The sequence below is a fragment of the Gopherus evgoodei genome, chromosome 6 (assembly GCF_007399415.2).
Source record: "Gopherus evgoodei ecotype Sinaloan lineage chromosome 6, rGopEvg1_v1.p, whole genome shotgun sequence".
Lineage (NCBI taxonomy): Eukaryota > Metazoa > Chordata > Testudines > Testudinidae > Gopherus > Gopherus evgoodei.
This window is the reverse complement of record NC_044327.1, coordinates 106,313,500-106,340,163: the sequence shown is the minus strand read 5'-3', so window position 1 is coordinate 106,340,163 and position 26,664 is coordinate 106,313,500. Positions and strand designations below refer to the sequence as shown.

The 26,664-nt window shown below is 49.7% G+C and overlaps 1 protein-coding gene across 1 annotated transcript in view; it reads left to right on the top strand.

Moving 5' to 3' along the window:
- Positions 1 to 26,664, top strand: part of NIM1K (NIM1 serine/threonine protein kinase) — an 83,265-nt gene that overhangs the window by 51,869 nt on the left and 4,732 nt on the right. The window contains exons 2-3 of the mRNA XM_030566426.1: positions 11,396 to 12,550; positions 25,485 to 25,753. Coding sequence (XP_030422286.1) covers positions 12,259 to 12,550; positions 25,485 to 25,753 — 561 coding nt within the window. The 5' untranslated portion in view covers positions 11,396 to 12,258. The remainder of the gene's footprint in view (positions 1 to 11,395; positions 12,551 to 25,484; positions 25,754 to 26,664) is intronic.

Here is a 26,664-nt window from a genome sequence, read left to right as displayed (position 1 = left end):
CTCCAGGCTCCATGGGCTCAAGGCCTCCCGAGCCACTCTCTGCTCCCCGGGCTTGCATACTCCTCAGCAGTCCAGGAAGCTGTTCCGACCTCTGCCGCCTCCTCCTCCAGTGCAGTCCTGGGAGGTCCCGGGTCAGGCTCCTACAAGTGGAAGGACAAGGACAAAAGGGCCTGTAGGGAGGCAGTGTGGTTCCCCGGAGCCCTGGAGAGGAACGAGCTCTGCTGGACACCAGAGTGGGTAGAGCCAGAGCTCTCCCAGCCTGCCCCCCCAGAGGGTCAGAGGCCGGACAGAAAGTATAAGAGCCCAACCCCAGAGCTCACTTGAGAGGCAGCCACTGGAGACCAGACACCTCTGGCCCAGCTCCCTCTGGGGAGACTCCAGCAACCAGTGGCGGACCTGGAGATTGGCCTGACCAGCTGATACTTGACAGATCAGCATGTGGGAGAGTCGCCGAGCCTACTCCTCGCCAGCTACAGAAGAGTCGCTGAGCTTACCCCTCGCCAGCTACCCCGAGGATCCAATGGTGATCGACTTCCCTGAGGACACCACCTTGCCCCAACTATCTCCAGAGCGGGAGATGGGAATTAGCCTGAGTCTGGCTGCAGCACTGCCAGAACCCATGTCAGTATGTTGCGGACAGGATCCCCACTGATGCAGCAGCAGGCCTTTGGCCACGGCTAGGGCCACGGGCTGGGACGCAGTGGAGTGGGAGGGCCTGTGTGTCCCCCTGCAACCCAACGCTTGGGTGGCGTCTCCCCCTCTCCCAGGCCACTCGCAGCCGGAAGCCTGAGCGTACTATTTACTTCTGTTTGCTGAGCCCCTGCCTGAGGGCCTGATCCTTGAACTCCTTGCTGCCCCGCCCTGACCCAGGGCCTGGGCTTAGTGACTGCTAACGGGTACCTGTGTTTGCTCAACCCCTGCCTAAGGGCCTGAGCTGTGACTCTTTACTGCCTTGCCCTGACCCAGGGCTTGGGCTTGTTGTCTGCTAATTCTTACCTGTGGGTGCTCAGCCTCCTGCCGGATGGCTTGAGCCTCCTGCAGCCCGACTGATGCCCCAAGGGGCCATACAAGGACTAAGGAAGGTGGTGTGGTTCCCTGCTGCCCTGGAGTGAGACGAACTCCAACAAACCCTCTCTACAAGGCCTAAGAGACGCTACCTGTCCTCTTCCCACTCGGCTGCCCAACCTGACCCTCCCAGAAGGCAGGGAGGCCAGAAGCAGTCATTTTGAGGATGCGCTCAAGGACAATCCCCCAGCCAACGTACTGGATCCACTCCCCTCCTTCCTCAGCCTCCTTGCCCTTTCCAGTCAGCCTGGTCTGGTATCACCTTGGACCGCTGAGTGTTCAGTACAATTTCTTCAGGATACACCCTGCAATTTATAGCCAACCATCCTTCCCAGTCCCCTTCCCTATCCCTCTTCAGGGACCTTTCTCATGAGCAACTCTTCGTTCAGGAGGTTGAAAACCTCCTGCGCCTGGGGGCAGAGGAAGAGGTTCCTCGGAATAGAGAAGGAAGAGGATTCTACTCCTGCTACTTCTGAAGGCAAAGGGGGGGAGGCTCTGACCAATCCTAGACGTGCATCACCTTAACGAGTCTTTCAAGAAGTTGAAGGTTCACATGGTCTCCCTGGCCTCCATCATTCCGTCCCTGGATCTGGGAGACTGGTACATCTCCCTCGATTTAACGGACACACATTTCTATCTTCCTGGGGCACCAGCACTTCCTCCATTTCATGTTGGGCCAGCGCCTCTTCCAGTTCACAGTGATGCCCTTTTGGTCTCTCATCAACCGCAAGAGTCTTCACAAAGTGTATAGTGACAGTGGGCACTTCCCTGCAACATTGGGGAGTCCAAATATACCGTACCTCGATGACTGGTTGATAAGGGGCTGGTCCCCAGATCAGATGCGGAGGCATCTTGATCTGGTCTGTTCCACCTGTTGCGACCTGGGGTTGATAATAAACAAGACAGAGTCAATGCACAGAATTCATTGTAGCAGTCCTTGACTCCACTCGGGCCAGCGCCTTCCTCCCGGAGTCTTGGTTCCAGGCCATAGAGAACCTTATCTTGGGCCTATGGACCCACTCGCTCACCATCACCCACACATTCCTGAAACAGTTGGGCCACTTGGCAGCATGTACGTACTTGGTGTGGCATGCACGACTCTGCCTCAGACTCATACAGGTGTGGCTGGCATTGGTCTATGACCCCAACCGGCACAGCATGGACTGAGTGGTCAGGATTTAAGACAGTGTCCTGTCATCTCTCATCTCGTGGCAGGATCCCACGTCAGTGCTGGAAGGAATTCCAGCCTCATCAGTGGGCCATTGTCTCCAACACCTCGGACCTGGGCAATCTCTGGACTCAAGATTGTTGGTCCAGATCATTCCCTGCATATCAACATCAGAGAACTCAGGTCGGTTCGACTATCATACTGCAAAGTGAGAAATGGAGGCAAAGGACACTGCGTAATGTACTATGGGCGGGCGGGATGGGGGATTTTTGCTCATGGTCAGTTATGTTTAAATCATGGTTATGATGTTTTCCCAAATTAATGCCAGGTTCCTTTCCCCTTTTAATAAAAGTTTTCTCTGCTATACACAGACTCAGTGCTTGCAAGTGGGGGAAGTATTGCCTCTTAAAGGCACCATGGAGTGGTGGTTAATTTTCCCAGATTACTGGGTGGGGGCTCAAGCCAGTTCTGTGTTGTATTGTTCAGAGGAACCCCTGGATATTGAATCCATCCCTTGTTGCTGCCAACTCCACCTAGCAGAAGGAATTACAGATGCCAATATATGGATTTAGAAACCTACGTTTATGCATCCAAGTCTGAAAAATATTGACCTACATAGTATTTGCAAGTTAAAAATATTTTCATTCTTGGCTTTCTCCTTCTTCTGTTCATTCTAATGTGATGTAAGGCTTGAGCTGAGCCCTCAAATGCTGGTGGCGTCACTGATTGAGGGTGTACATGTTTGAATAATGGGGTCAAACACTAACATAACAGCAGTGCTGGCTTTGAAGATTTCCTAAAGTTTGATGCCTTCATTCCTTTTGTCTTGCTGGTGGCTCTAATATCACTAGTATTGTTTCTTAGCAATGAGCTAAATCAGACAGACAGCAGACTGGCCAACTGTTGTGAATCACTGAAGTACTTTGGGGCATAAGTTGCCCTTCAGTACATGTGGCTCCTGGCTGTGGTAATGGCAATCTTTCAGTCTGTCTCTTTCCTGGAATTAGTATTATTTATTATTATAGGCATCTGGGAAGTACCCCTCCACCACAGTATTTGGGTGCATTCTACATCAGTGGATTTCAACCTGTGGTCTGCAGACCCCGGGGCGGGGGGGTCCACAGACTATGCCTGAGGGGTCCATGAAAGGTTGCTATTACCATAAAACAGTGGTTTTCAACCTGTGATCTGCAGACCCTTGGAAGTCTGCAGACATTATCTAAGATTTCCAAAAGGGTTTGCACCTCCATTCAAAATTGTTTAGAGCTCTGCAATTGAAAAAAGGTTGAAAACCACTGTTCTACATGATTTAGATTAAAGAGTAAGTCAACATTGCCAACAGATGAAGAAAATATACACCATTAGCTCCTGCAGCACTGAAATAGCTCATCTTAAAGGACTGAGGAACCCTAGCCAGTGGGCTAAGTGCCAGGAGATTGCAGTTAGCAGGAGGGCTGGAAAAATTAATTAATTTTAGGCTGTGTTCTAAAAATGGCGATCTTTGGGCTCAAGCAAATATTTGGTAGGCGTAAATTGCAGAAGGACCTGGTGCTGACAATGCCTTGACCCAGTTTTCTCTTTGTCTGGACAGACAGAGAGCTCTGGGTTAAAGCATTCTCATAGCCATGATATTGAGCTTCCATACACACCCCTCTAGCTGGCCTCTCTTTGCCCATAATGAACATTACACAAGAACTGTTCACATAAGTCTGTCTGACAGGCCATAAGAAGGATTTAATTCAGCTCTTTGTACAGCTGATTGGTGCAAAAGCTTAGGTAATTCTTGCAGAAAATGGCCTTTACCGTTGAGTATCCTCTGTGTGCCCCATCAGTATAAGTAGGCTGATTCTTTCACACAGGCTACCGAATGAGCTGACAGGCATAATGATGAGCTAGATTTCTGTGGTTAATTTTCTTTGCCATTAGCACCTTAGTGAATCTGTTTTTGCATTTCTGCTTTCTGCTCTCTGACTCCAACAAACATAATTTTGACAGCAAAGCAGAACTTCCATGTTGGCAGCCTCAGATAGCAGAAATATCCAGGGTAGAGCCTGGGTGTTGAGGGGAGTGTACTCAAAATGGTTTTGCACCTCTGTTTAAGGACCCAGTAAGTGCTTTTTAAAAGAGAGCAAGCCCTACTGGTGTAGCATATGCTCTGTCCCCAGCATCAGACCTACAGCTGATTCTGGGTGGGCTGGGCCCTAGCTATGCTCCATCTAGGGTATGTCTACGCTGTGTGACAGACCCAGGCCAGTGTGGTACAGGAGTCTGGTAGAGGGCAAATATACTAGTCACTGGCGGAGTAGTTTTCTGTTCCATGAGTGATTAAAGCAAGGGCTGCACTGGAGTAAACAGGGCACCTGGGTTTAAAAAGGAGCTCACTCCAGTCAGGGAGGGAGGAGCCAGAGGAGAGGAAGTGCGTGTGAGGAGCTGGGAGCAAGAGGCGCAAGGAGCTGAGAGTGAGAAGGTGTGCTGCTGGAGGACGAAGGAGTACAAGCGTTATCAGACACCAGGAGGAAGGTCCTGTGGTGAGGATAAAGAAGGTGTTTGGAGGAGGCCATGGGGAAGTAGCCCAGGGAGGTGTAGCTGTCACACAGCTGTAACAGGAGGCACTATAGACAGCTGCAATCCACAGGGCCCTGGGCTGGAACCCGGAGTACAGGGCGGGCCTGGGTTCCCCCCAAACCTCCCCACTCCTGATCAGACACAGGAGGAGTTGATCCAGACTGTGGGGGAGATCACTGAAGTGAGCAAATCTGCCAATAAGCGCAGGACCCACCAAGGTAGCCGAGGAACTTTGTCACAGCTGGTGGCAGGGGTGGGATTTTGGTGTGCACAGCGCGGCAGAAGAAGGAGGGTGATTTAAAAACAAAAAAAAATAAAAAAGGTAGAGAGTTTATTTTTTTTCACCACAATGGAAGACTTAGTGCGGGCATTGATACAAGCTACGGCGGCCCAGCAGGAGGCTACCCGTGTCCAGGCAGTTTCAGCAAGAGACTAATTGCCTGCTGATGGACCAGGCTTCTCAAGACCGGGCTATGTTGCGAGAACTGTTAAACCAGGTAAAGACCCTTACAGAGCTGAACCACGGCCATGATAGGACGCAGATCATACAGGCCAGCCATTGGCTGCAGAAAATGACGCGGGAGGATGATGTAGAGGCATACCTTCTGGCCTTTGAGAGGACAGCCCTACGGGAGGCCTGGCCTCGAGATCAGTGGTCTGGCATCCTTGGCCCATTCCTGTGTGGGGAGGCCCAGAAGGCTTAGTATGATCTGCGTGAAGAGGCTGCAGCAGACTATCCCTAGCTGAAAGTAGAGATCCTGGCCAGATCCAGGGTAACGACCGCAGTGCGGGCCCAGCGGTATCACGAGTGGAGGTACCAGGAAAATAAAACCCCGCGGTCCCAATTGTATGACCTCATCCATCTCGCCTGAAAGTGGTTGCGAACGGAGTCCTGGAGTCTGGAAGAGATACTAGAGGTTATGGTCGTCGACCAATACATGAGGGGACTACCGCCAGACTTTCGTACCTGGGTAAGCCAGAAAGAACCCTCCACCTATGATGAGGTTGTTGCACTGGTAGAGAGGCGAAGGATGGCGAGGGAGCTGACGGGACCAGTTAAGGAAGAAGCACCCCGGGTTAAATTAGCAGCACTAAGCCCTGGAGCTCGAGTAACAGGGCCACCAGGGAAGCCCAGGTGGAAAAAGAGAGGGGCTGAAGGCTCACCAGAAGCCACAAAGAGTCAGAGAACTGAGAGAGAAGAGGATCATGAGGTTGGACTGCCCAAACCAAGAGACTGGGGAATGCCTAGGGCTCCATATAGATGTTATGCCTGCGGGGAATGGGGACATATAGCTGCACAATGTCCCAATGCTGAGGAGCCGATGCAGTGTAACCGGGGGAACTGGGCAGACCCATGCTCCCTAATCCACCTTGTGGGGGTCTCACTAACCCCACATATGTACACGAGACCAGTAAAGCTAAATGGGGTAGAGACCACAGCACTGGTTGATTCAAGGAGTGCTATCACGCTTGTCTCAAGGAAGCTTGTGAAGTGTAGTCAGTTGCTGCGGGCTAAGCGTACAGGGATAACATGCAGCCATGGGACTGTTGGTTATTACCCCACCATCCCAGTAAAACTCGAAATTCAGGGGAACACTACTAAGGTAGCAGCAGATGTAGTCCCTAAACTCCCATACCCGGTGCTCATAGGGAGGGACTTCCCAGGGTTTGGAAACTTACTCCCAGTAGGAGGATTGGAGGAAAAGGGGAACCCTGAAGTTAGGGAGGCCTCCATAGTAGACTGTCAACCCCCGGTTTTCTCTGAAATATCCCAGATTTATTTTCCATTCCCCAACATGGTAGAAAGTCAAAAAGGGAAAGGAGGGCAGCTAAGGCCTTGGGAACCTGAATACTGACTCAAAGCCAGAGGGTCGCTCTCGTAGGCAGGCGGACCCAAGCAGCTGAAAAGGAGGCCACCCCGGAGAGAGAAGCACTCGAGTCTGATCCCTACCCTAGCATTTCTGAACCAGTAGAGGCAACAGAGACTGGGCCCCTAGATCTTGGGCAGATTAGTCCCAGAAGAGGAAATTTTGGACAAGACCAGGCAGAAGATCTAAGGTACGACAACATTAGGAAGGAGGTGACTGAAATAGATGGGGTCCCCATGGAAGGGAAAACCCAGGGTCCAGGACCCTACTTCATAATGAAGAAGAATCTCTTATACCGGGTTGCACCCGTACAGGGGCAGAAGATACAGCAGATCCTAGTACCTCACAAGCACCAGAATGCTGTATTAAGTCTTGCTCATAGTCACCTTTTTGGGAGGCATTTGGGGATAGAGAAGACCCTGGCACGAGTCCTACGATGGTTCTTCTGGCCCGGAGTACACGAAGAAGTATGGAGGTACTGTGCATCCTGCCCAGAGTGTCAGCTGCACAGTCCCCATCCCCACCTGAGGGCACCTTTAGTACCCCTTCCCATCATAGAGGTCCCCTTTGAGCGAATAGCCATGGACCTAGTGGGACCCCTGGAGAAGACGGCTCAGGGCCACCAATATATACTTGTTTTGGACTATGCCACTCGCTACCCAGAAGCTGTCCCCCTGCGGAACACAGCCTCTAAAACGATAGCCAAAGAGCTGGTGGGGATCTTTGCCCAAGTGGGGCTACCAAAGGAGATATTAACAGACCAAGGAACCCCATTTATGTCAAAGCTAATGAAGGACCTCTGTACGCTGCTCCATATACATACCCTGAGAACTTCAGTTTACCATCCGCAGACTGATGGGTTGGTAGAAAGGTTTAATCAAATCCTCAAGGCTATGATAAGGAAGGTGGTAAGTCGGGATGGGAAGGACTGGGACACCCTACTGCCCTGCCTTATGTTCGCTATCCGGGAGGTACCTCAGGTCTCAACTGGGTTTTCCCCATTCGAGTTATTATACGGACATCACCCCTGTGGCATACTAGATATCGCCAAAGAGATTTGGGAAGAGGAACCCAGTGAGGGGAGAAATATAATAGAACATGTAATACACATGCGAGACTGGATAGCCCATGTCACCCCTTTTGTACGGGAACATTTGGAAAAGGCACAGGAGGCCCAGAGAACCTATTACAGTCGCCAGGAAAAGTCCGACAGTTCCAACCAGGGGATCGCGTGATGGTGTTGGTACCCACGGCAGAAAGCAAGCTTCTGGCCCAATGGCAGGGGCCCTATGAGGTGGTTGAACCCGTGGGGGAAGTAACCTACAAAGTGCGGCAGCCAGGACACCGAAAACAAGAACAGATTTATCACATCAACCTTCTGAAGCCCTGGCATGCACAAGAGGCATGCATAACTATCCGAAAAGACCTAACCCAGGAAAACAAGCCTTCCAAACAGGTGAGAGTGTCTCCCGATTGAACACCAGACCAGAAGAATGAGGTGTCTGAGATGATCTTCCGGAACCAAGATGTGTTCTCGACAAAACCGGGTCGAACAACCGAGACATATCACCACATCGTCACGAACCCTGGGGCCAGAATAACAATGAGGCCCTATCGGGTGCCAGCGGCCAAAAGAGAGGAAATAAAAGTAGTAGTAAAAAAAATGCTGGAGTTGGAGATCATCGAAGAATCCCACAGTCAGTGGTCCAGCCCAATCGTGCTGGTGCCCAAACCTGATGGCACCACAAGGTTTTGCAACGACTTACGGCAACTAAATGAAGTATCCCAGTTCGATGCATACTCCATACCTCGCATAGATGAGCTAGTGGACCGTCTGGGGAATGCCCGGTACTTGACTACCCTAGACTTGACAAAGGGGTACTGGCAGATTCCCCTTGCGAAAGACGCAAAGGAAAAGACTGCGTTCTCTACACCAGAGGGTCTTTTTCAATATACCGTCCTCTCTTTTGGACTTCATGGGGCCCCAGCTACTTTCCAGCGCCTCATGGACAAGCTATTAAGCCCACATAACAGTTATGCTGCTGCCTACTTGGACGATGTGGTCATTCATACCCCAGACTGGGAAACCCACCTAGAGAAGGTGGAGGCAGTCCTTGATACCTTCAGGCGAGCTGGCCTTACAGCAAACCCTGCCAAGTGCGCTGTAGGGTTTACAGAGGCCAAATATCTTGGCTACATTGTGGGAAAAGGTCTGGTAAAACCCCAAGTGAACAAGTTGGAGGCCATCCAAAATTGGCCCCGACCGCGTCGCAAGAAACAAGTCCAGGCATTCCTAGGTGTAGTGGGGTATTACTGATGATTTATCCCCCACTTTGCCACAAGGGCAAGCCCCCTGACAGACCTAGTGAAAGCCCGTGGACCTGATCTGGTGAGATGGTCTGACGCAGCAGAGGCAGCATTCACAGACCTATGGACTGCCCTCTGCAGTAACCCTGTACTGATAGCCCCTGATTTCACCAAGGAATTTATCCTGCAGACAGATGCATCAGAAGTAGGGTTGGGGGCTGTCCTATCACAGATGGTCGGGGAGGAGGAACACCCAATTCTCTACCTCAGTAGGAAACTCCTTCCGAGGGAACAAAAATATGCAGTGGTGGAGAGAGAGTGCCTCGCTGTAAAATGGGCCATGGAAGCATTGCGCTACTACTTGCTCGGGCGTAGATTTGTCATCGTGACCGACCATGCCCCTCTTCAATGGATGCAGCGGAACAAGGAGAAGAACTCAAGGGTGACCAGGTGGTTCTTATCCCTCCAACCTTTCCAGTTCCATGTGCAACACAGAGCAGGGAGCCGTCACGGTAATGCCGATGGCTTGTCCCGTGTGTACTGTCTGGCATCCAAAGCTGCCCAACCCCTTGGTGGTGATCAGGGGAGAGGGATATGTGACAGACCCAGGCCAGTGTGATACAGGAGTCTGGTAGAGGACAAATATACTAGTCACTGGCTGAGTAGTTTTCTGTTCCCTGAGTGATTAGAGCAGGGGCTGCACTGGAGTAAACAGGGCACCTGGGTTTAAAAAGGAGCTCACTCCAGTCGGGGAGGGAGGAGCCAGAGGAGCGGAAGTGCGTGTGAGGAGCTGGGAGCAAGAGGCGCAAGGAGCTGAGAGTGAGAAGGTGTGCTGCTGGAGGACGAAGGAGTACAAGCGTTATCAGACACCAGGAGGAAGGTCCTGTGGTGAGGATAAAGAAGGTGTTTGGAGGAGGCCTTGGGGAAGTAGCCCAGGGAGGTGTAGCTGTCACACAGCTGTTACAAGAGACACTATAGACAGCTGCAAATCCATAGGGCCCTGGGCTGGAACCTGGAGTAGAGGGCGGGCCCGGGTTCCCCCCGAACCTCCCCACTCCTGATCAGACGCAGGAGGAGTTGATCCAGACTGTGGGGAAAATCACTGAAGTGAGCAAATCTGCCAATAAGCGCAGGACCCACCAAGGTAGAGAAGGAACTTTGTCACAGCTGCAATTAAAAACCTGCAGCTGGCCTGTGCTAGCTGCCTTGGGCTAAGGGGCTGTTTAATTGTGGATGCTTGGGTTCAGGCAGGAGCCTGTGAGGTGGGATGCTCCCAAAGCTTGGCCTGCAGCCCAAGGGCAAATGTCTACGCTGCAATTAAACAGCCCCTTAGCCTGAGCCCCACAAACCCAAGTCAGCTGGTACAAGCCAGCCATGGGTGTGTTATTGCAATGTAGAGATATCTCTAATCGCTCCCTATTCGGCATATCATGTGTTAGCTTCTGCTCTCATGTGCTCCTGAAGTGCAAGCCCTGACACCCTGGCTGCTCCCATAGCACTTGCACAAGGGAAGGAAGTGTGAGTTATCTGTGCCCTCTCACCACTCTTGTGCACCCATGCCAGAGAGCCAGAACCTAGTGATGAATAGCACCTATACTGCTGTGATATAATAAAGATTTTGGTTGGGTTACTGTCAGGAGTTTAATTAAATAATAATACTTAGTTCTTATTGCACGTTTCAGCTCTTTACAAAGGCAGGTGAGTATCATTTCTGGGCACATAGAGGTGATGTGGCTTTGTGTAAGGTCTAACAGCAAAGCAGGAAGAGAAACCAAGTCTCCTGACTCCCAGTCTAATGCCTTATCCACAATACCTTCCATTTCTCCACCTATCTCCCGTGGCACAGGGAACTTGTCTTTGAGCTAGCCAGCTTCATCCTGCAATATATGCAGGACATGAATGGTAACACCCCTTTAAATGTGATACCTTAGATCTGCCAAAACTCAAAGCCTTGAGTCATTGGGGCATCTTCACCATCCTTACGTACCTCACAGACTCCACATACTTAAAGTGATAATCATTTTGTTGATCTAATTCTATTTAATCAGTTATGTAAGGATATTGCCTCTGTGTCTGTGCATGGGCAAGGGAGGCTAGAGGCAGCAGTTTCTTCAACATTTCCACGCCTTCTGTGCACAAACTGGTACTGCTGGGTATACAAATGATTAACAGTGTCTGATAAAATTCCTCTTCCTGCCCAGTTATCAGCAGGTAGAGAGGAAAGAACATCTTACTATTATCATGTTAAGTGATTGCTTGTAAGTCTGTTTTAGTACAAGCTGTAATTTGTATGTGTGTCAAAACCAAACAGCGTGGACTGTGGAAATAAAATTGGTAAATGATCTATGCTGTAATGTAACTCAGTGAAACATGAGGCTATTTATATAAAGGGTTTAATGACTTTCTTCATCTCTCTTCTTAGGAAGACAATGCGTCTTGCAAAATTTTGAGAAGGCTCAAGGCTTTAAAGAAGGCTCGTCTAAATAAAGGAGGGTTAAAGTGACATTGCAGTTACTTAATCCTGCGCTTTCCTTCCATGTGACCCGAACAAGACTGAGGTGCAGCTTTTCTTTTTCCCGGTGCACAGATTATACTGCTCCTAGCATCCTCCAGCAGCAGTTCTGCACATCAAAGTAGCAATGGAAATTAAACAAATCAGTGGCAAGCATTTTACAGCAGGGCTGCAAGGTAAAGGTCAGGCATTTCCAAATCACAGTGAAAAGCTTGCTGGCTGAAAAATGAATCAAAGGAAAATCCAACTTTCAGCTTTTGGACTGAGCCTTGAACCAAGAAGGACTGCATCAAATCCTACCGAAGGTTAGCTGTTCGAAGTGATCTGAAAGCTTTTGGACTTATTCAAAGTAGTTATTGAGCTACCAGTCTGAGATGTGCCTGTCAGTGTTTTCAGGGCAGCAGACTAGAACCTGAAAGTTAAAGAAGTGTCAAATGTATTGCATTTGTTTGCACTCCATTGAGAATGGACTCTTTGCTTTTGTATGTGTACAGTTTACAGCTTTAATTATCAAGCCTTTTTTATCTTACAAATAAGAATTTAAAATTGCTCACTGGAGGTTAAAAGCCAATTTGCTTTTAATTTTACTTCTGATTTTGGCTAGAACCAGCAATATATACATGATGGCAAATTTGGTTGTTAAGTCATTTCCACATTGATCTTTGGACCTCTGGCAATTTTTGTTCTGATTATCACAATTCTATTATGTCCATGATTGTATTCCACTGGAACACCTTGTTAAACCAAATGGAAATGTGATTGCTCTGTGGACTATGACAACAAGCTATATGAATGGCGGAGGTCTTGGAAACCACCGATATGCCAGGTGGAATCGTGAGGACAGCGGAGAGGACTATGGGCGGGCTGAGTGCTATGGAGAAGATGAGGAGGGCAGGAAGCGCAGGCTGACCCCATTTGAGAAGCTAACCCAGGATATGTCCCAGGATGAAAAGGTGGTGAAGGAATTAACTCTGGGGAAGAGGATTGGATTCTATCGAGTGAGAGGGGAAATAGGGAGCGGGAATTTCTCACAAGTGAAGCTTGGAATTCATTCTCTAACCAAAGGTAGGCAATGCCGTTTGCAACACATGTTATGATTGTGGTGATGCTGTGTAGATATATGGTGCAGGGTTCTTTGGAATGAAAGGCACTGTGTGAATCCTACATACCTATACAGTTGTGGCAACATATATTTATAGGCAGGGACACAGTTAAATGCTTAGGACTAGATTATCCCTTACTCTTGAAAAGGGGAAGGATCTTTCCTCTGTCTAGCACCTCTGTGCCAGATTCAAGGAAAAATTGTGGTCTCTGTGTTCCAGGGCTTGCACAGGCTTCATCCCTTGGCTTCCAACCACCCCAAATAAAATGGAGCCTTGGGCCTGCCCGCACATCACACAATACAGATCATTAAAGAGTGGTTCTATGTGCACATACCACTGAATTCCTTGGAGCACTTGGAGGGATTGTGCCTCTCCCCAGCGTCCTCCTGATCAGTATTACTCTGCAACCCTTGCTCCAAACCAGCAGAGCTAGTGTTAGCAACAGCAGGAATTTTTTACAGAAAGTTTCCTTAGTGTAGACGAGGCTGTTGCATACAGGTAACGATGAGCCTGCTGGGAAATGTTATGTGTGTTTTGCTCACTCAGTACTTTATTCCCCCAGCCACAAGTGAGGGAGGTGTGAGTGGCCTTCTAGGAAGAGACAATCTAACATGCAAGCTTAGCCGTTCTCAGAGAGGAATGCTAGGAGCATCCAGGCCTGGGGGAGAGACTTCAGCTAGGTTTTCATAATTCACAGATTTTAAGGCCAGAAGGGACTGTAATGAGACCTGCTCTAACCTCATGCATAACTCAGACCAAAGAATTTCACCCCGTAATTCCTGTGTTACTTCATTTTGAATTCCTTTTATGAATAAAGCCAAACTCTCAGAAGGGGGACGTTTTTTGACCTGCTGCAGCTTGTGTGGGCCCTGTATGGAGCAAAGGTGGGAAAACCATCAGCCCAAATCGCACTGAAGCCAGTGGCATCTGCAGCCATGTGAGAGCTGAATTAAGCCCCAAATGTCAATGCTAACCTCAGCTTTCCTTCTTTTTTGTTTTGAGTGAATGTGTCCATTTTAGTCCCTTTTTGTTGTGAAGTTAGCCCCCGGTACTAGGGCTATATTCTGCATGGGGAAGTCACAGGTTGCTGTCTTTGCCACAGTGCAATGTGACCAATGCTACAATAGCCCTTTTGGGGAAAACAGCCTTTTCAATTGTGTTTTGGTCAAAGCCAAAGGTCTCAGTTTTTTCTCTTGGGCACCATCTTACTGTTCTTGCTTCCTGCACCAGTCCACATGAGTAGCTGGGTACCCTTAGAGCATCTAGCTCTACAGCTATGTCTACACTGCAATTGAACACCCGTGACTGGCCTGTGTCAGCTGACTCGGGCTCACGGAGCTCAGGCTACAGGACTGTTTCATTGCAGTATAGCTGTTTGGACTCAGGCTGGATGGAGTCCAGGCTCTGGGAGCCAGTGAGCAGGGAGAGTCCCAGAGCCTCAGCTTCAGTCCTGGCCCAAACATCTACACCACAATTAAACCAGGGCTGCCCAGAGGGGGGGCAAGTGGGGCAATTTGCCGCAGGCCCCGGGCTCTGCAGGGCCCCCCAAGAGAACAGCTGAGGCTCCCGCCCCGGCCCTGGCCCGCCCCTGCCTCTGCCCCTCTCCTGGAGCCTCAGCGCATGCAGGAGCGTCCCTGAACAGTGGTGCAGCATGGCTCTGGCGGGACCCCTGAGCTCTGCCCCGCTCAGAGCCGCGTGGTAAGGGGGTGGGGCTGCGAGCTCCAGGCCGAGCAGCTCCTCCTCTTACCACGTGGCTCTGAGCGGGGAGGGGCTCAGGCCCCACCCAAGCCACGCTGCACCGCTGTTCAGGGATGCTCCTGGATGCGACGCACTGAGGCTCCGGGAGAGGGGGGGACGTGGGGGTTGGCTAAGGGGCAGGGAGGGGGCAGAGGTTGGGGAGGGGCAGACGGGGAACGGGGAGGGTTAGATCGTGGGCGTTCCGGTGGTCTGTCAGGACTCAGCGGGGCAGTCAGGGGTTAGAGAGCAGGGATGGGGTCCCGGGATGGTGGTTGGGGAGAGTCTCTGGGGGACGGGGAGGGGACAAGGAGCAGGATGGGTTGGGGATTCTGAGGGGGGCGGGCAGTTGGGGGACAGGAAGTGGATGGGGGTCGGATAGGGGGCAGGGCCAGGCTGTTTGGGAGGCACAGCCTTCCCTACCCTAAAGCTCATTCAGCAATTTGAGGCTTGCAGAAGAGCCAAGCTGTTAGCTTTTCCATTAGGGCTACCATCCCTTTCACTTCTCAAATGGCAAATTATAATCTATATTTAATTTCAGTGCCATAGGGAGATTCGTGTCAGGAGAGGGTAGCTTCATTTAAAATTAGCCACTGGGGGAGGGATCACATGAGAAGAGCAATATCTTACACCACCTAGCTCCTTCCCAACCCTACCAAGGGAGACCCCCCTCCCCTGCATTCCCTGAGGCTTCAGAGGGGTTAATTCAGTGGTTCTCAAACTTTTGTCCTGGTGACCCCTTTCACATAGCAAACCTCTGAGTGCAACCCTCCCCCTTATAAACTGAAAACACTTTTTTATATATTTAACACTATTATAAATGCTGGAGGCAAAGCGGGGTTTGAGGTGGAGGCTAACAGCTCGTGACTCCCAGTAATAACCTTGTGACCCCCTGAGGGGTCCCGACCCCCAGTTTGAGAACCCGTGGGTTAATTTAATGTTAGTACTTTGTGTCCATTCACATGCATGTGCTATTTTGAGCATTTCAGTTTTCACAACATAGGCTTATCCCAGATTCTGGAACAAGCTCAAATGCTCAGTTCATGGAGTATGTACATAAGCTATAATAAAGACAAATCCACAGTAACCATCTCCAGTTTGTGAGGGACCCCATGGAGCCAGTCTCTAGGAAACAGATAAATGCATGGAGGTTAAGTCCATTAATGGCTATTAGCCAGGATGGGTAAGGAATGGTGTCCCTAGCCTCTGTTTGTCAGAGGGTGGAGATGGTTGGCAGGAGAGAGATCACTTGATCATTACCTGTTAGGTTCACTCCCTCTGGGGCACTTGGCATTGGCCATTGTCAGTAGACAGGATGCTGGGCTGGATAGACCTTTGGTTTGACCCAGTACGGCTGTTCTTATGTTCTAACCTAAATGAACCCAAAGTTATGGAGACAGACATGAGTCATGGAAGCCAGCAGAGTATCAGAAACCAGGAAAAATCTCTGACTGGATGGGCTTAGGTGTTTGGTCACAAGCTGAGGTGGTTCAAAAGTTTTGGATTTTTTTTAAGCAGAATTTTATTGTTTCTTTAAACAATCAAACACAGCAAGCAGCAAATATTTGGCCACACACTTCTGAAACCTCAAACCATATTCAGGTTTTGGCAGACTAATTTCAGCTTTTCAATTAAAAAAACACAACAAATTTTGAAGGGAAAGCAGACATTGTCCGTGATTTTTTTCTGCTTTTTAAAAACTCCTAGTTTTCGATCCAAAAAAAGTTTTGATGGAAAATATTTGTCCAACCCTTTTAATGAGCTTTAGTGCCTTTTAGCACTAGCTAATGCTGAGAACCAGTGATACCTTGTAAAGAAGTTTTCTCAAAACTGGGTTTGTGCCGAGATGCAGAAGGTTTATTTTTCCCAGGGCTGCCTGTGGGGGCGGGGAGCAAGTGGGGCAATTTGCCCCAGGCCCTGCAGGGGCCCCCACGAGAATATAGTATTGCAATTTTTTTTATGGAAGGGGCCCCTGAAATTGCTTTGCCCCAGGTCCCCTGAATCCTCTGGGCGGGCCTGAATTAAACAGCCTCATAGCCTGAGCCCCATGAGCCCAGGCCAGCTATGGATGTTCAGTTGCAATGTAGACGTACCCTCAGCAGCAGTTGCGTGTTGTGCAGCTGATCTTGCGGATGGTCACTTTTCTGTGTGCACAGGATGATGCCTATTTTCTCCTTTAGGGAGAGAGTCATAGAATGTAAGGCCGGAAGAGACCACAAGGTCGTCTAATCTGACCTCCTGTATATCACAGGCCACCAACACTACCCGGCACCCACACACTAAACCCAACAACTGAAATTAGACCAAGGAATTACAGCCCTCAGGAGACACAACTGTTATGAGCCACAAACTGTGATAGGCACATTCAAGCAAGTTGTAAATGAACCCTGTTGAGAGTTTATCCAAGGTCTGGGTGCACACAACCTTCGGATACATGTGGGGTGCACTGATTTGGAAAAGAGGATTCAGTTTGCCAGGCTGTGTCTGCACCATTCTACTTCCACCTTCCCCCCTCCCAGTTCTGGCAGGCCTGAGAGAGGTGGAATTTAGTAGACAAGAGAGCATCAGTGTCACGCTGTGTAGGGCTGTGGGGAAGAAAGGCAACAGTGCCCCTCTGCAGCCTCTTCACAACTGTGATTCCAGTTCCTAGACTAGACTAGGGGCTGTGACTTCTGCACAATCCCAACATAGGGAGTTGTGTCCACTGGATCTATGTAACCCTGCCCCTTAATGTCCTGTCCACAATGATGAATTCAGAACAGGCCCTGGGCCCACTTTTGCTACAGTCAGAGGTGCTGAGGCCCTCTGTGTGTCCACTCTTTAGCTGCCAGCATCCAGTATAGCAGAACTACCATAGTCCACTACAGCGGAGGCCTACTACAGTCCATATATTCTTAGGTGAATGTCATCCAAGTATCAGTTATACCCCAGGTTTTAATGTTTTCTTAGAGCAATATCCTCTGCTGTGCATTGCAAAATCAAACCTCACCTTACCCCCACACTGCAATGTAGCTGGGGATCATTTGCATTTATATTGCAGAACTCACTCCTGGTGGAATGGTGCCACCATGCTATGACTTCCAAATCAACAGCTGCATGAAAACTTGGAATAGGGGCTATTACTCGGTCACTCTCAGGAGTCATTTATTGGCTGAGATGCAAAAAATGCTTAGCTGCATCAGCTTTTAAATGCAAGATTATGGAAATATATACAAAGAACAGGCTTTAACAATGTTCATTGTAGTTTTCTAGTCTTTCTAATTTCTGGTAAACAAAGAGTAGGTACCACAATCAGTGGATGCTGATTTCTGCCATGTGACAAAGGTAAGAACCTTTTGAAACACTGATCTGTGTCAGGGGACTGGTGCAGGGAAACAAAGACAAATCTCTCACTGTGATTCCTGAATGTCACAACTTTAGTATAAAACCTGTGACACACATATGTAAATTTCAGTTAGGATTCAGTCAATGTCCATAAAAAAAGAGTTCACCCTACCATTGCCTAAAAACAATGGGAAGAGACACCACTTTCCCTCTCTAAGACGTCCCATTTTTCCCTGTGCCCTTTTATCCGTTTCTCCTCTTTTTGATCCTCATTTCCATCTCTTTCCCTTTCCTTCTTGCATTCACTCTCCATCCACTCCAAGAGATGTTTTAAAGCCCCAAACCCTTCCCCCTCTGACTTTTATTCTACTCTTCTCTATACATATACAGAATACATACATATTCTAAAGGTTTGCAAACCCTCCATCTTTCCCCATGTATGAGGCTTTTGTTCTATTTTCTTTGCTCTTCTGATACCAGTGAACAGTGTATCTGCTTCATGTGACCCACAATATGTTGCTTGCTTTGTTGGTTCATCAGTGAGTTTGCTTTCCAGGGGAAGCAGTATCTTGTCATTGATATTACAAATGTTGCTCAATCACACAGCAATAAAGGGAATACCTAGGAAAGGAAGGAGCAGGGAGGACATCAGGGTCAGAGGTTGGTCTGGGCCCGCATGTATGTTACTGAATCCTGGAGAGAGATCACTTTGGCCTACAAATAGAGCTTACTGAAAATTTTCCACTGAAGCTTTGTATTGATGGAAAATTGGGGTTCAAGTAAACAAAAATTTTGTGGGAAATCAGCTTTCCTTGAAACATTTTGGGTTTGTTTTTTTCACCTCAAAGCTGAATTTTTTTGGACTTTCTTTAGCTGACAGTTTTTATTCTTTAATTTTCAACCCTAAAGGGGTTACAAATTTTTATGAAAAGTCAACATTCTCCAGGAGGAGAAGAATTTTTCAACTCTACTTATTAGCTCATGTGTTCTCATAAATTAAGCAGAGTCAGGTCAGGTTAGTATTTGGATGAGAGACCAATACAAAAACACTTACATGCTTCAGGAATGGGTGTTAGTAATTCCACCTTGCTGAACCAATACGCCATCATGGTGTTAGGTGGCTCTGGCCTATTGGAATAGTTGTCTTTTGCCTAAGACAGAAATCAGATGTCCAAATTATTTATGGCTTATAAAAATTCTCATGATCTTTTTGCAAGAGTTCTGGTGTTACCCTGATGTTCTGGTCAAATTCTAATTCTAATTATATTCTGCCTCTTGAAATGCCACTCATTATTAAAATTGGAAATAATGTTACTCTTCACCCTTTGTTAAAAAATGCTGAAAGATTCTTTTGCTCAGTGAGGACAACAAAACAAAGATCATTTGGTGTTTTTAAGCCAAGCAAGTTTGGAGGTGTGGGAAGCCAAAAAAAAAACAAAAAAAACAAAAAAGAGAAAATTATGTGATCCAGGAAGATATTCTTTGAGAAGAGAGCAGGAGACCTTTCATCCAGTCTGCCCCTGCTCCGAACAACTGGTTCGATTTCCTGAATGGCTTAGTGCATTCAGTGTAGAAGGCTAGTACCTGCTGAACATCCAGAGAGTGCAGCCTCTGCTCTTGGCTACTGGTATGAGGCTTAGGATAAAGAACAGGCAGGAACATGTAACACAACCTTAGGAAGAAAAACTGGGTGAGGCCTGAGTTACACCTTATCCTTGTGGAAAACCGTATAAGGTGGGTCGGAGGTGAGAGCTTTCAACTCAGACACCCTCCTTGCTGATGTAATGGCGACCTGGAAGTCTACCTTCTACAACAGGTAGAGAAGGGAGCAAGTTGCCAGTGGTTCAAACAGAGGTCCCATTAGTTTGGCGAGGACCAAGTTAAGATCCAGTGCAGGAACAGGCTGTCTAACGTACGGATGTAGCCATTCCCTTCAGGAAACGGCCAACATGGGGTTTGGGAAGACAGAGCATCCAGATGCTCCCAGGTGGAAGGCCGAGATAGCAATGAGGTGTACCTTTATGGATGATGCTGCCAGGCCTTGCTGTTTCAGGTGCAGAAGGTACTCTAGGACAGCATTTCTCAAATGAGGCTACCGTGGCTGCATGTGGCCATCAGAGGGTTTCCCTGTGATCACGACAGCTTCCTGAGTGGTGATGGGGGAGAAGCAAAGCATCTGCCCCGCCCCTCTGCCTGCCTGTTCCTCCTGGGTACACAGCCTTGCATGGCCCCTAGAGACAGGTGAGGCACAGCACTGCAGGAGCACAGTGAGTTCTCTACCTGCAGCGGGGCATGGAGGCAGCCCTGAGGCGATTGGGAGGCAGGCTCCAGTGGTGGGACTTAGGGAGCCTGGCTGTGTGGACCAGGGTTCCAGCCATGAGGCTTCAGGTGCCAACACCCGGCTCCGGCTGCAGGATTTCAGGCGCTGACCCCCAGCTCTGACCACGTAGCCCTGGCCTGTGGCCATGGGGCTTCAATTCAGGCTCCAACCCCTGGCGAAGTGGCAGCAGCCTCCAATCCCCATCTCTGGCCAGGTGGTGCCAGTCCTGGGACCCCACTCCCCGATCCCATCAGCAGCTGCCGGCCCTGGGCACCAACCCCTGACCCCAGCAGCAGCCGCTGACCCCAGGCACCAAACCCATTGCGTGCTCTGACCCCCAATCCAGCCGCTGACCCCAGGTGCCAACTTGTAGTCCCAGCCATGCAGCAGCAGGCGCCAGCTCTGGATGCCAGTCCCCAGCCCCAGGCACACAGCAGCAGGCAGCGCCATCCCCCAGCGCCAATCCCTGGCGACAGGCATGTGACATCAGGCACCAATCCCTGGCCCCGGGTGTGCTCTGATCCCTGACCCTGGGCACACAGCACTTAGTGCTGGTTTCAGCCTCTTGGGGATGGGCACTGACCCCCGAATCTGGCCACACCGCCCCAGGCTCCAGCACCCAGCTCCAGGGTCTCACTGCGTGGCAGTGGGCATTGGCCCTGGGCTCCAATTCTCTGCCCTGGAGGTGCAGCTCTGGGCTCTGGCCATGGGTACTGACTACCCAGCACCGGGTGCCAACCCCCGGCTCCAGCTGCACAGCTGCAGGCCTTATCACCCACCCTCCTCTCTTTTGGCCCCGCATCAATATCCCCCTCCCCATCACCCCTGGATCCCACTGCTTTCATAGACCATATTTTTCATAGAATATCAGGGTTGGAAGGGACCTCAAGATATACTCTAGTCCAACCCCCTGCTCAAAGCAGGCCCAATCCCCAAATCCCTAAATGGCTCCTCAAGGATTGAGCTCACAACCCTGGGTTTAGCAGGCCAATGCTCAAACCACTGAGCTATCCCTCCCCCCTTTCCTTCCCTGCATCCACCCCTCCATCGCCCAGGCCCCCACTGCCTTCCCAGCCCACATCCATCCCACCATGTCCCCCACTACATCTGCCGCTGATCCCCCCCCCCCTCAACCCAGGGCTTAAATTGTCCTGGGCCTTGCTGAGAAAAGTGATATTAACAAACATGCAAGTATCACCTTTCACAGTAGCTACTAAGTGTCCTGTGGAAAGTGATTGATGTTACCAAACACAAATATCACTTTTCACAGTAATATTTGTATTACTGAGTTTGCAAAAAACCCCAAAACCCTACATGAATACATTACAATTATGTGGCTATGTATATGTGCTATTTATTTGTTTTTCCTAAAGTTAATCAAGCATTTTAGGAAAAAGTGTCAGGGCGGCCACCAGCAAAAGTTGGTGGCCCCACTCCGTGGCCACCAAAACACTTGTTGCGAGAACCCCTGCTCTAGGATGAGCGATATAGGCGCCTGCAGTGGGGATGTATAATGCTGGTCACATCAGCAAGTAAACCTTTACCACCTTGCCAGATCTGTGACCCTAGTGGAGCGTTTCCTGCTGCCGAGTAAGACCTCCCTTACCTGTTTGAAGCACAGAATCAATATGGAGTTCAAGCATGAAGCTTCCAGGCAATGAGGTGGATGGACTGGAGGTTGGAGTGATGAAGACGACCATGGTCTTGAGTGATCAAGTTGGGGAGGAGTGGCAATGTGATCGGGGCATCTACTGATGGCTCCAGGAGTGTGGTGTACGAACATTGGCGAGGCCACGCTGGTGCCAGCAGAATTATCTCTGCCCTGTCCTAGGGGACCTTGACTAGGACCTTGTGCATGAGAGGGATCGGGAAAAAGGTGTACAACAGATACCTCGCCCACCCACCCCGTGTAGCAGGAATGCGTCCATGATTGAGCCAGGGCTGTGTTTCTGTAAGGAGCAAAACATTGGGCACTTTCCTTTGCTCTGGGTGGCGAACAGATCAACCTGGGGTAACCCCCACCATTGGAAGATGGAGTGTATGACATCCGCCTGGATGGACCACTCATGATTGCGGAAAGATCTGCTGAGGTGGTCCGCCAGTGTGTTCTGAACTCCTGGTAGACAGGATGCTTCCAAGTGAATGGAGTGGGCTATGCAGAACTCCCACAGCCGGAGGGGTTTTCGGCCTAGGGGAGAGGAACGGGCTTCACCCTGCTCATTGATGTAAAACATGGCAGTGATGTTCTCCATCATAACTGCCACCCACTGGCCTTGTAGCCAGGCCTGAAAGGTTCTGTGTGCTAGTTGTACGGCCCTCAACTCCTTGATATTGATATGGAGAGCGAGCTCATCCTGAGACCATAGGCCCTGCATTTGGAGATCTCTCAAATGCGCACTACATCTCGGAGCTGATGCATCCATTACCAGAGATAAGGAAGGCTGGGGGATGTTGAAGGGTCTCCCTTGCACAAAGTCAAGCCACCATTGGAGGGACTCAAGTACTTGCTCTGGCACCATGATCACTTAGTCCAGGCTGTTGCGCCCTGGGCGATAGGCTGAAGCGAGCCATGGCTGGAGTGGCCTGAGCCTCAGTCTGGCATGCTGGACCACATAAATGCAGGCTGCCGTGTGACCGAGACTTAGGCATCCTCTTGCTGCAGTGGTCAGGTACCGCCTGAGGCCTTGAATAATGTCTGTTATGGCTTGGAATCAGGTCTCTGGCAAAAACGTTCTTCCCTGTACTGAGTCCAACACTGCCCTGGTGAACTCAATTCTTTGGGTCGGGAACAAAGTTGACTTGTTCACATTGAGGAGGAGACCAGTCTCTCGAAAGTGGATCTGACTAATTGGACTTGAGACTCCACCTCCTCCCTGGTGAGGCCCCTGAGCAGCCAGTCGTCGAGGTAGGGGTATATCTGCACCTGACTACTTTGGAGGAAGGCTGCTATGACTGATGTGTGCCTGTTGAACGCTCGGGGCTGTCGACAGGGGAGGACTGTGGACTGATAATGATTGTGGTCGACGACAAACCAGAGGAATCGTCTGTGTGCAGGCTGTATAGCTTTGTGAAAGTACGTGTCTTTCATATCAAGGGCAGCATACCCACCTCCTGGATCCAGAGAAGGGATAATTGTACTGAGGGAGACCATGCAAAACTTTAACTTTACCATGAACTTGTTGAGTCCTTGTAGGTCTAGAATGGGTCTGAGACCTTGGCTCTGGGAATTAGAAAATAGCGGGAATAGAATCCCTTGCCCCTGTGCTCCTGAGGAATCTCCTCCACTGCTCCTATGGCGAAGAGTGCCTGCACCTCCTCGATAAGGAGTTGCTCATGAGACGGGTCCCTGAAGAGGGATGGGGAAGGTGGGGGGCAGCAGAATTGGAGAGAATATCCCACTTCTACCATGTGAAGAACCCAGTGGTCCAGTGTTATTTGGGATCAAGCATGGTAGAAGTGGAATAGACGGTTAAAAAAGCATGGGGAAGTAGCCGGTGGTGAGGCAGGTGCTCCATCCTCAGGCGCACCTTCAAAAGGCCTGCTTTGGGCCTGACCAAGGTTTGGTCAGGCCCTGGCCCTGCCCAGGAAGGGAGTGGGAGAGCTTGCAACTGCCATTCCTGCCCCAACATCTGTAAAAATCCTGCTTCAGCCCAGAAGGATATGATCGCTGTTGTTTCAGTAGCAGTAGCCTGGCCCTGCATCAGGATTTGTGCTGGAATCGTCTTGGCAGCAAGCTGGACAGGCGGTGGGGCTTCTGTCAATGTCATCTCGGATCCCCAAGGTGTAGGCCGGTCCTTGAATGGCTGAGGTGCTCAGGTCTCAGAGGTCACTGAACGGGAGCCCCTGGAGAGGGAACCCTGGGCCTAATGGTAAGCCCAGGGGGTCCAAAAGGGCCATTGCATCGGAGGCTGCCACTGGGGATGCCATGCCATCAGTGTCTCCCTCTGTCGCCAGTCCAATCTATGCCTGCTGCGGCAGAAGTAGGAGTCCCCATCAGAGTCGGACAAGACCGATCTCAACCGTGATGACCATGGTGGCGTTGAAGGATATTGTGCTGGGGACTGGTGCCTAGGTGTCTGAGCTGGGAATCTGGTGCAGATAATCGGTGTTGAGAGTACAGTGCCAGGGATCGGTGCCGCTCCTCTCACAGTGCCAGGGATCTGTGCTGCTCCTCTTGCAGTGCCGGGGATCAGTGCCGCTCCTCTTGCGGGGCTGGGGAAGGGTAGCATTGCCCCACTGGTGCTGGGGAGCCATGCCCGGAACCCGGTGCCAGAGAACAGTGTCTTGGCGACAGTGATCAGGAGCAGCGCCAGGGCAAATGGTGCCAGACTGGCGATGGTGATCTCCTCAGCATGACCGGCTTGCCTCTAGACAGTGCCGGATGATGCAGCACTGGAGGCTTATCCCTGACTGCCGGGGCTAGGGGGCTGTCATGTCATTGACATCCCTGGTGGCTTCAAAAGTGTCCAGTGTGAAGGGCAGCTCTAGCTCCTCTACCTGGCACTGCTCTGAGGAGTCGCTGGGCACCGGACTCAACAGTTCCCTCAGGGGAACCAAAGTCAATGGTGCCAATTCCTCCTGTTTGAGTACCAAGTGCTCCTTCACGAGACGGACTGGGGGGTGCGCCTACCGGTCCCGCTGTCTTCAGCACCAGGGAGTGCCCCCTGTCAGTCTTCCTATGCCACTTGTGTGGCACTGGTGAATGGGAGCAGTGCCAGGCCAAAGCTTGCGGTGCCAGGGAGCGCCAGTGGTGAGGGTCTCTTAGGCTAGAGTCGTTCCTCGGCATTGTGTCACATACTGAGGCCGGGGCACTCCGTACACACGTGCTCGGTGCTGGGTCTTGATGATCCACGGCATGCTGGGGATGAAGAGCAGATTCCATCAGCAATTGCTTCAGTCAGACGTCTCGCTCCTGTTTTGTCCCGGGGCAGAAAGCTCTACAGATTTTGTACTTATCTGTTTTGTTTGCCTCCTCCAGACACTTCAGACACGAGTCGTGGGGGTCATTCGTTGGTATTGGTTTGCTGCAGGCTCCGCAGGGTTTGAACCCTTGAGCTAGTGGCATGCCCCGGAGTCCAAGGAGGAAAGGGTTAGGGATTGAGGGAAAAAAACCCACTCCCCAACCTTATCTATCACTATATACACTATTACTATTAACTAAGAACTAAACTACAACTATCAGAAAGTACACTACGGGAAGCACTTGCTAGGCAGGCACCTGTAGTTCCAATGACAGTCACCAATGGTAAGAAGGACTGAAGAGGGCCGATGTTGGCAGGGGCATATATTCAGTGCCATGAAGGCGCCACTCCAGGGGGCTCCACAGCCTACCTGAGGGGAGCTGCCAAGGGATAACTTTCTGACGACAGTGCACACACCTAATTGGAACCTATCTGAGCAATCACTCATAGAAATGAGATTTTTAAACGTTTTCAGTTAAATGAGGATTGTTTTAAAGTAAGAGTGTTGATATAAATATTTGTTTGCCTAATACATTCAAATACATTTTTCTTTCCAGAAAAAGTAGCAATTAAGATTTTGGACAAGACCAAGTTAGACCAGAAGACTCAACGCTTACTGTCCCGTGAAATTTCCAGCATGGAAAAACTGCACCACCCAAACATTATCAGACTTTACGAAGTGGTGGAAACATTGTCGAAACTGCACCTTGTGATGGAGTATGCAGGAGGTGGGGAACTCTTTATTAAAATCAGCACAGAGGGAAAGTTAGCAGAAATGGAAAGTAAATTAATTTTCTCCCAGATTGCATCTGCTGTGAAACACATGGTAAGTTGTTTTTCTGTAGGCCTAAGTTACCCTTCATTACTTTAGCAGACTTCATGTATGTATTTTTGTTTTTGTTTTGCACCAAGTAGGAGTAGTGCTAATGAAAGGTTCCTGAAAGGCAGCGCTGGACACTAAAGTCCCCATAGAACAGATACCCCCATGGGCAGTGGCAATGTAGACTTCCCCACATCACTGTTCTTCAGCCTTTGTCTAGGGCTACCACTTTCAGGGAGAGACAGTACTGTTGTCTCTATGCCCATTCAACTCTTGGCCTCTCTGTTTAATGCCTAACTATGCTGACTTTGTGGTGTTTTTTCCCGATATTGTCACCTCTTCTTTGGGTATTGGACTGAGAGCACAAAACTCATTTCACATACAGCAACACACCAGTATGACAACTTTCCTTTCTCTTGTGCAGCACTCTCATCCACATGTGAAGTCATGACCCAGGTTTTACATCTGTAAGCACACTGAAAGAGGTAGTCTATATCATGCCAACTATTGGAACCAAAAATCAGCATGTTAGAGCAGGTTTCTGGTTTTGTAGGTAATGGAAGTGCTAATAATGGGGAGAGAGAACACAGCAGATGAGCATAATGGCACTTCTTAGCACTGCCTTAGTTTTAGAATAAGTGATAGTCTAAAAAGTGATCATAGTCCCACTTAAAAGATCTTTATGGATCAAATTCAACCCTGGCCTAAACTTCAATAGAAGTCAATGGGAGTTTGGTCTGCTTTTTATCAAGACTAAAGACTAGAGCAGGGGTCGGCACCCTTTCAGAAGTGGTGTGCCGAGTCTTCATTTATTCACTCTAATTTAAGGTTTCACGTGCCAGTAATACATTTTAACGTTTTTAGAAGGTCTCTTTCTATAAGTCTATAACTAAACTATTGTTGTATGTAAAGTAAAT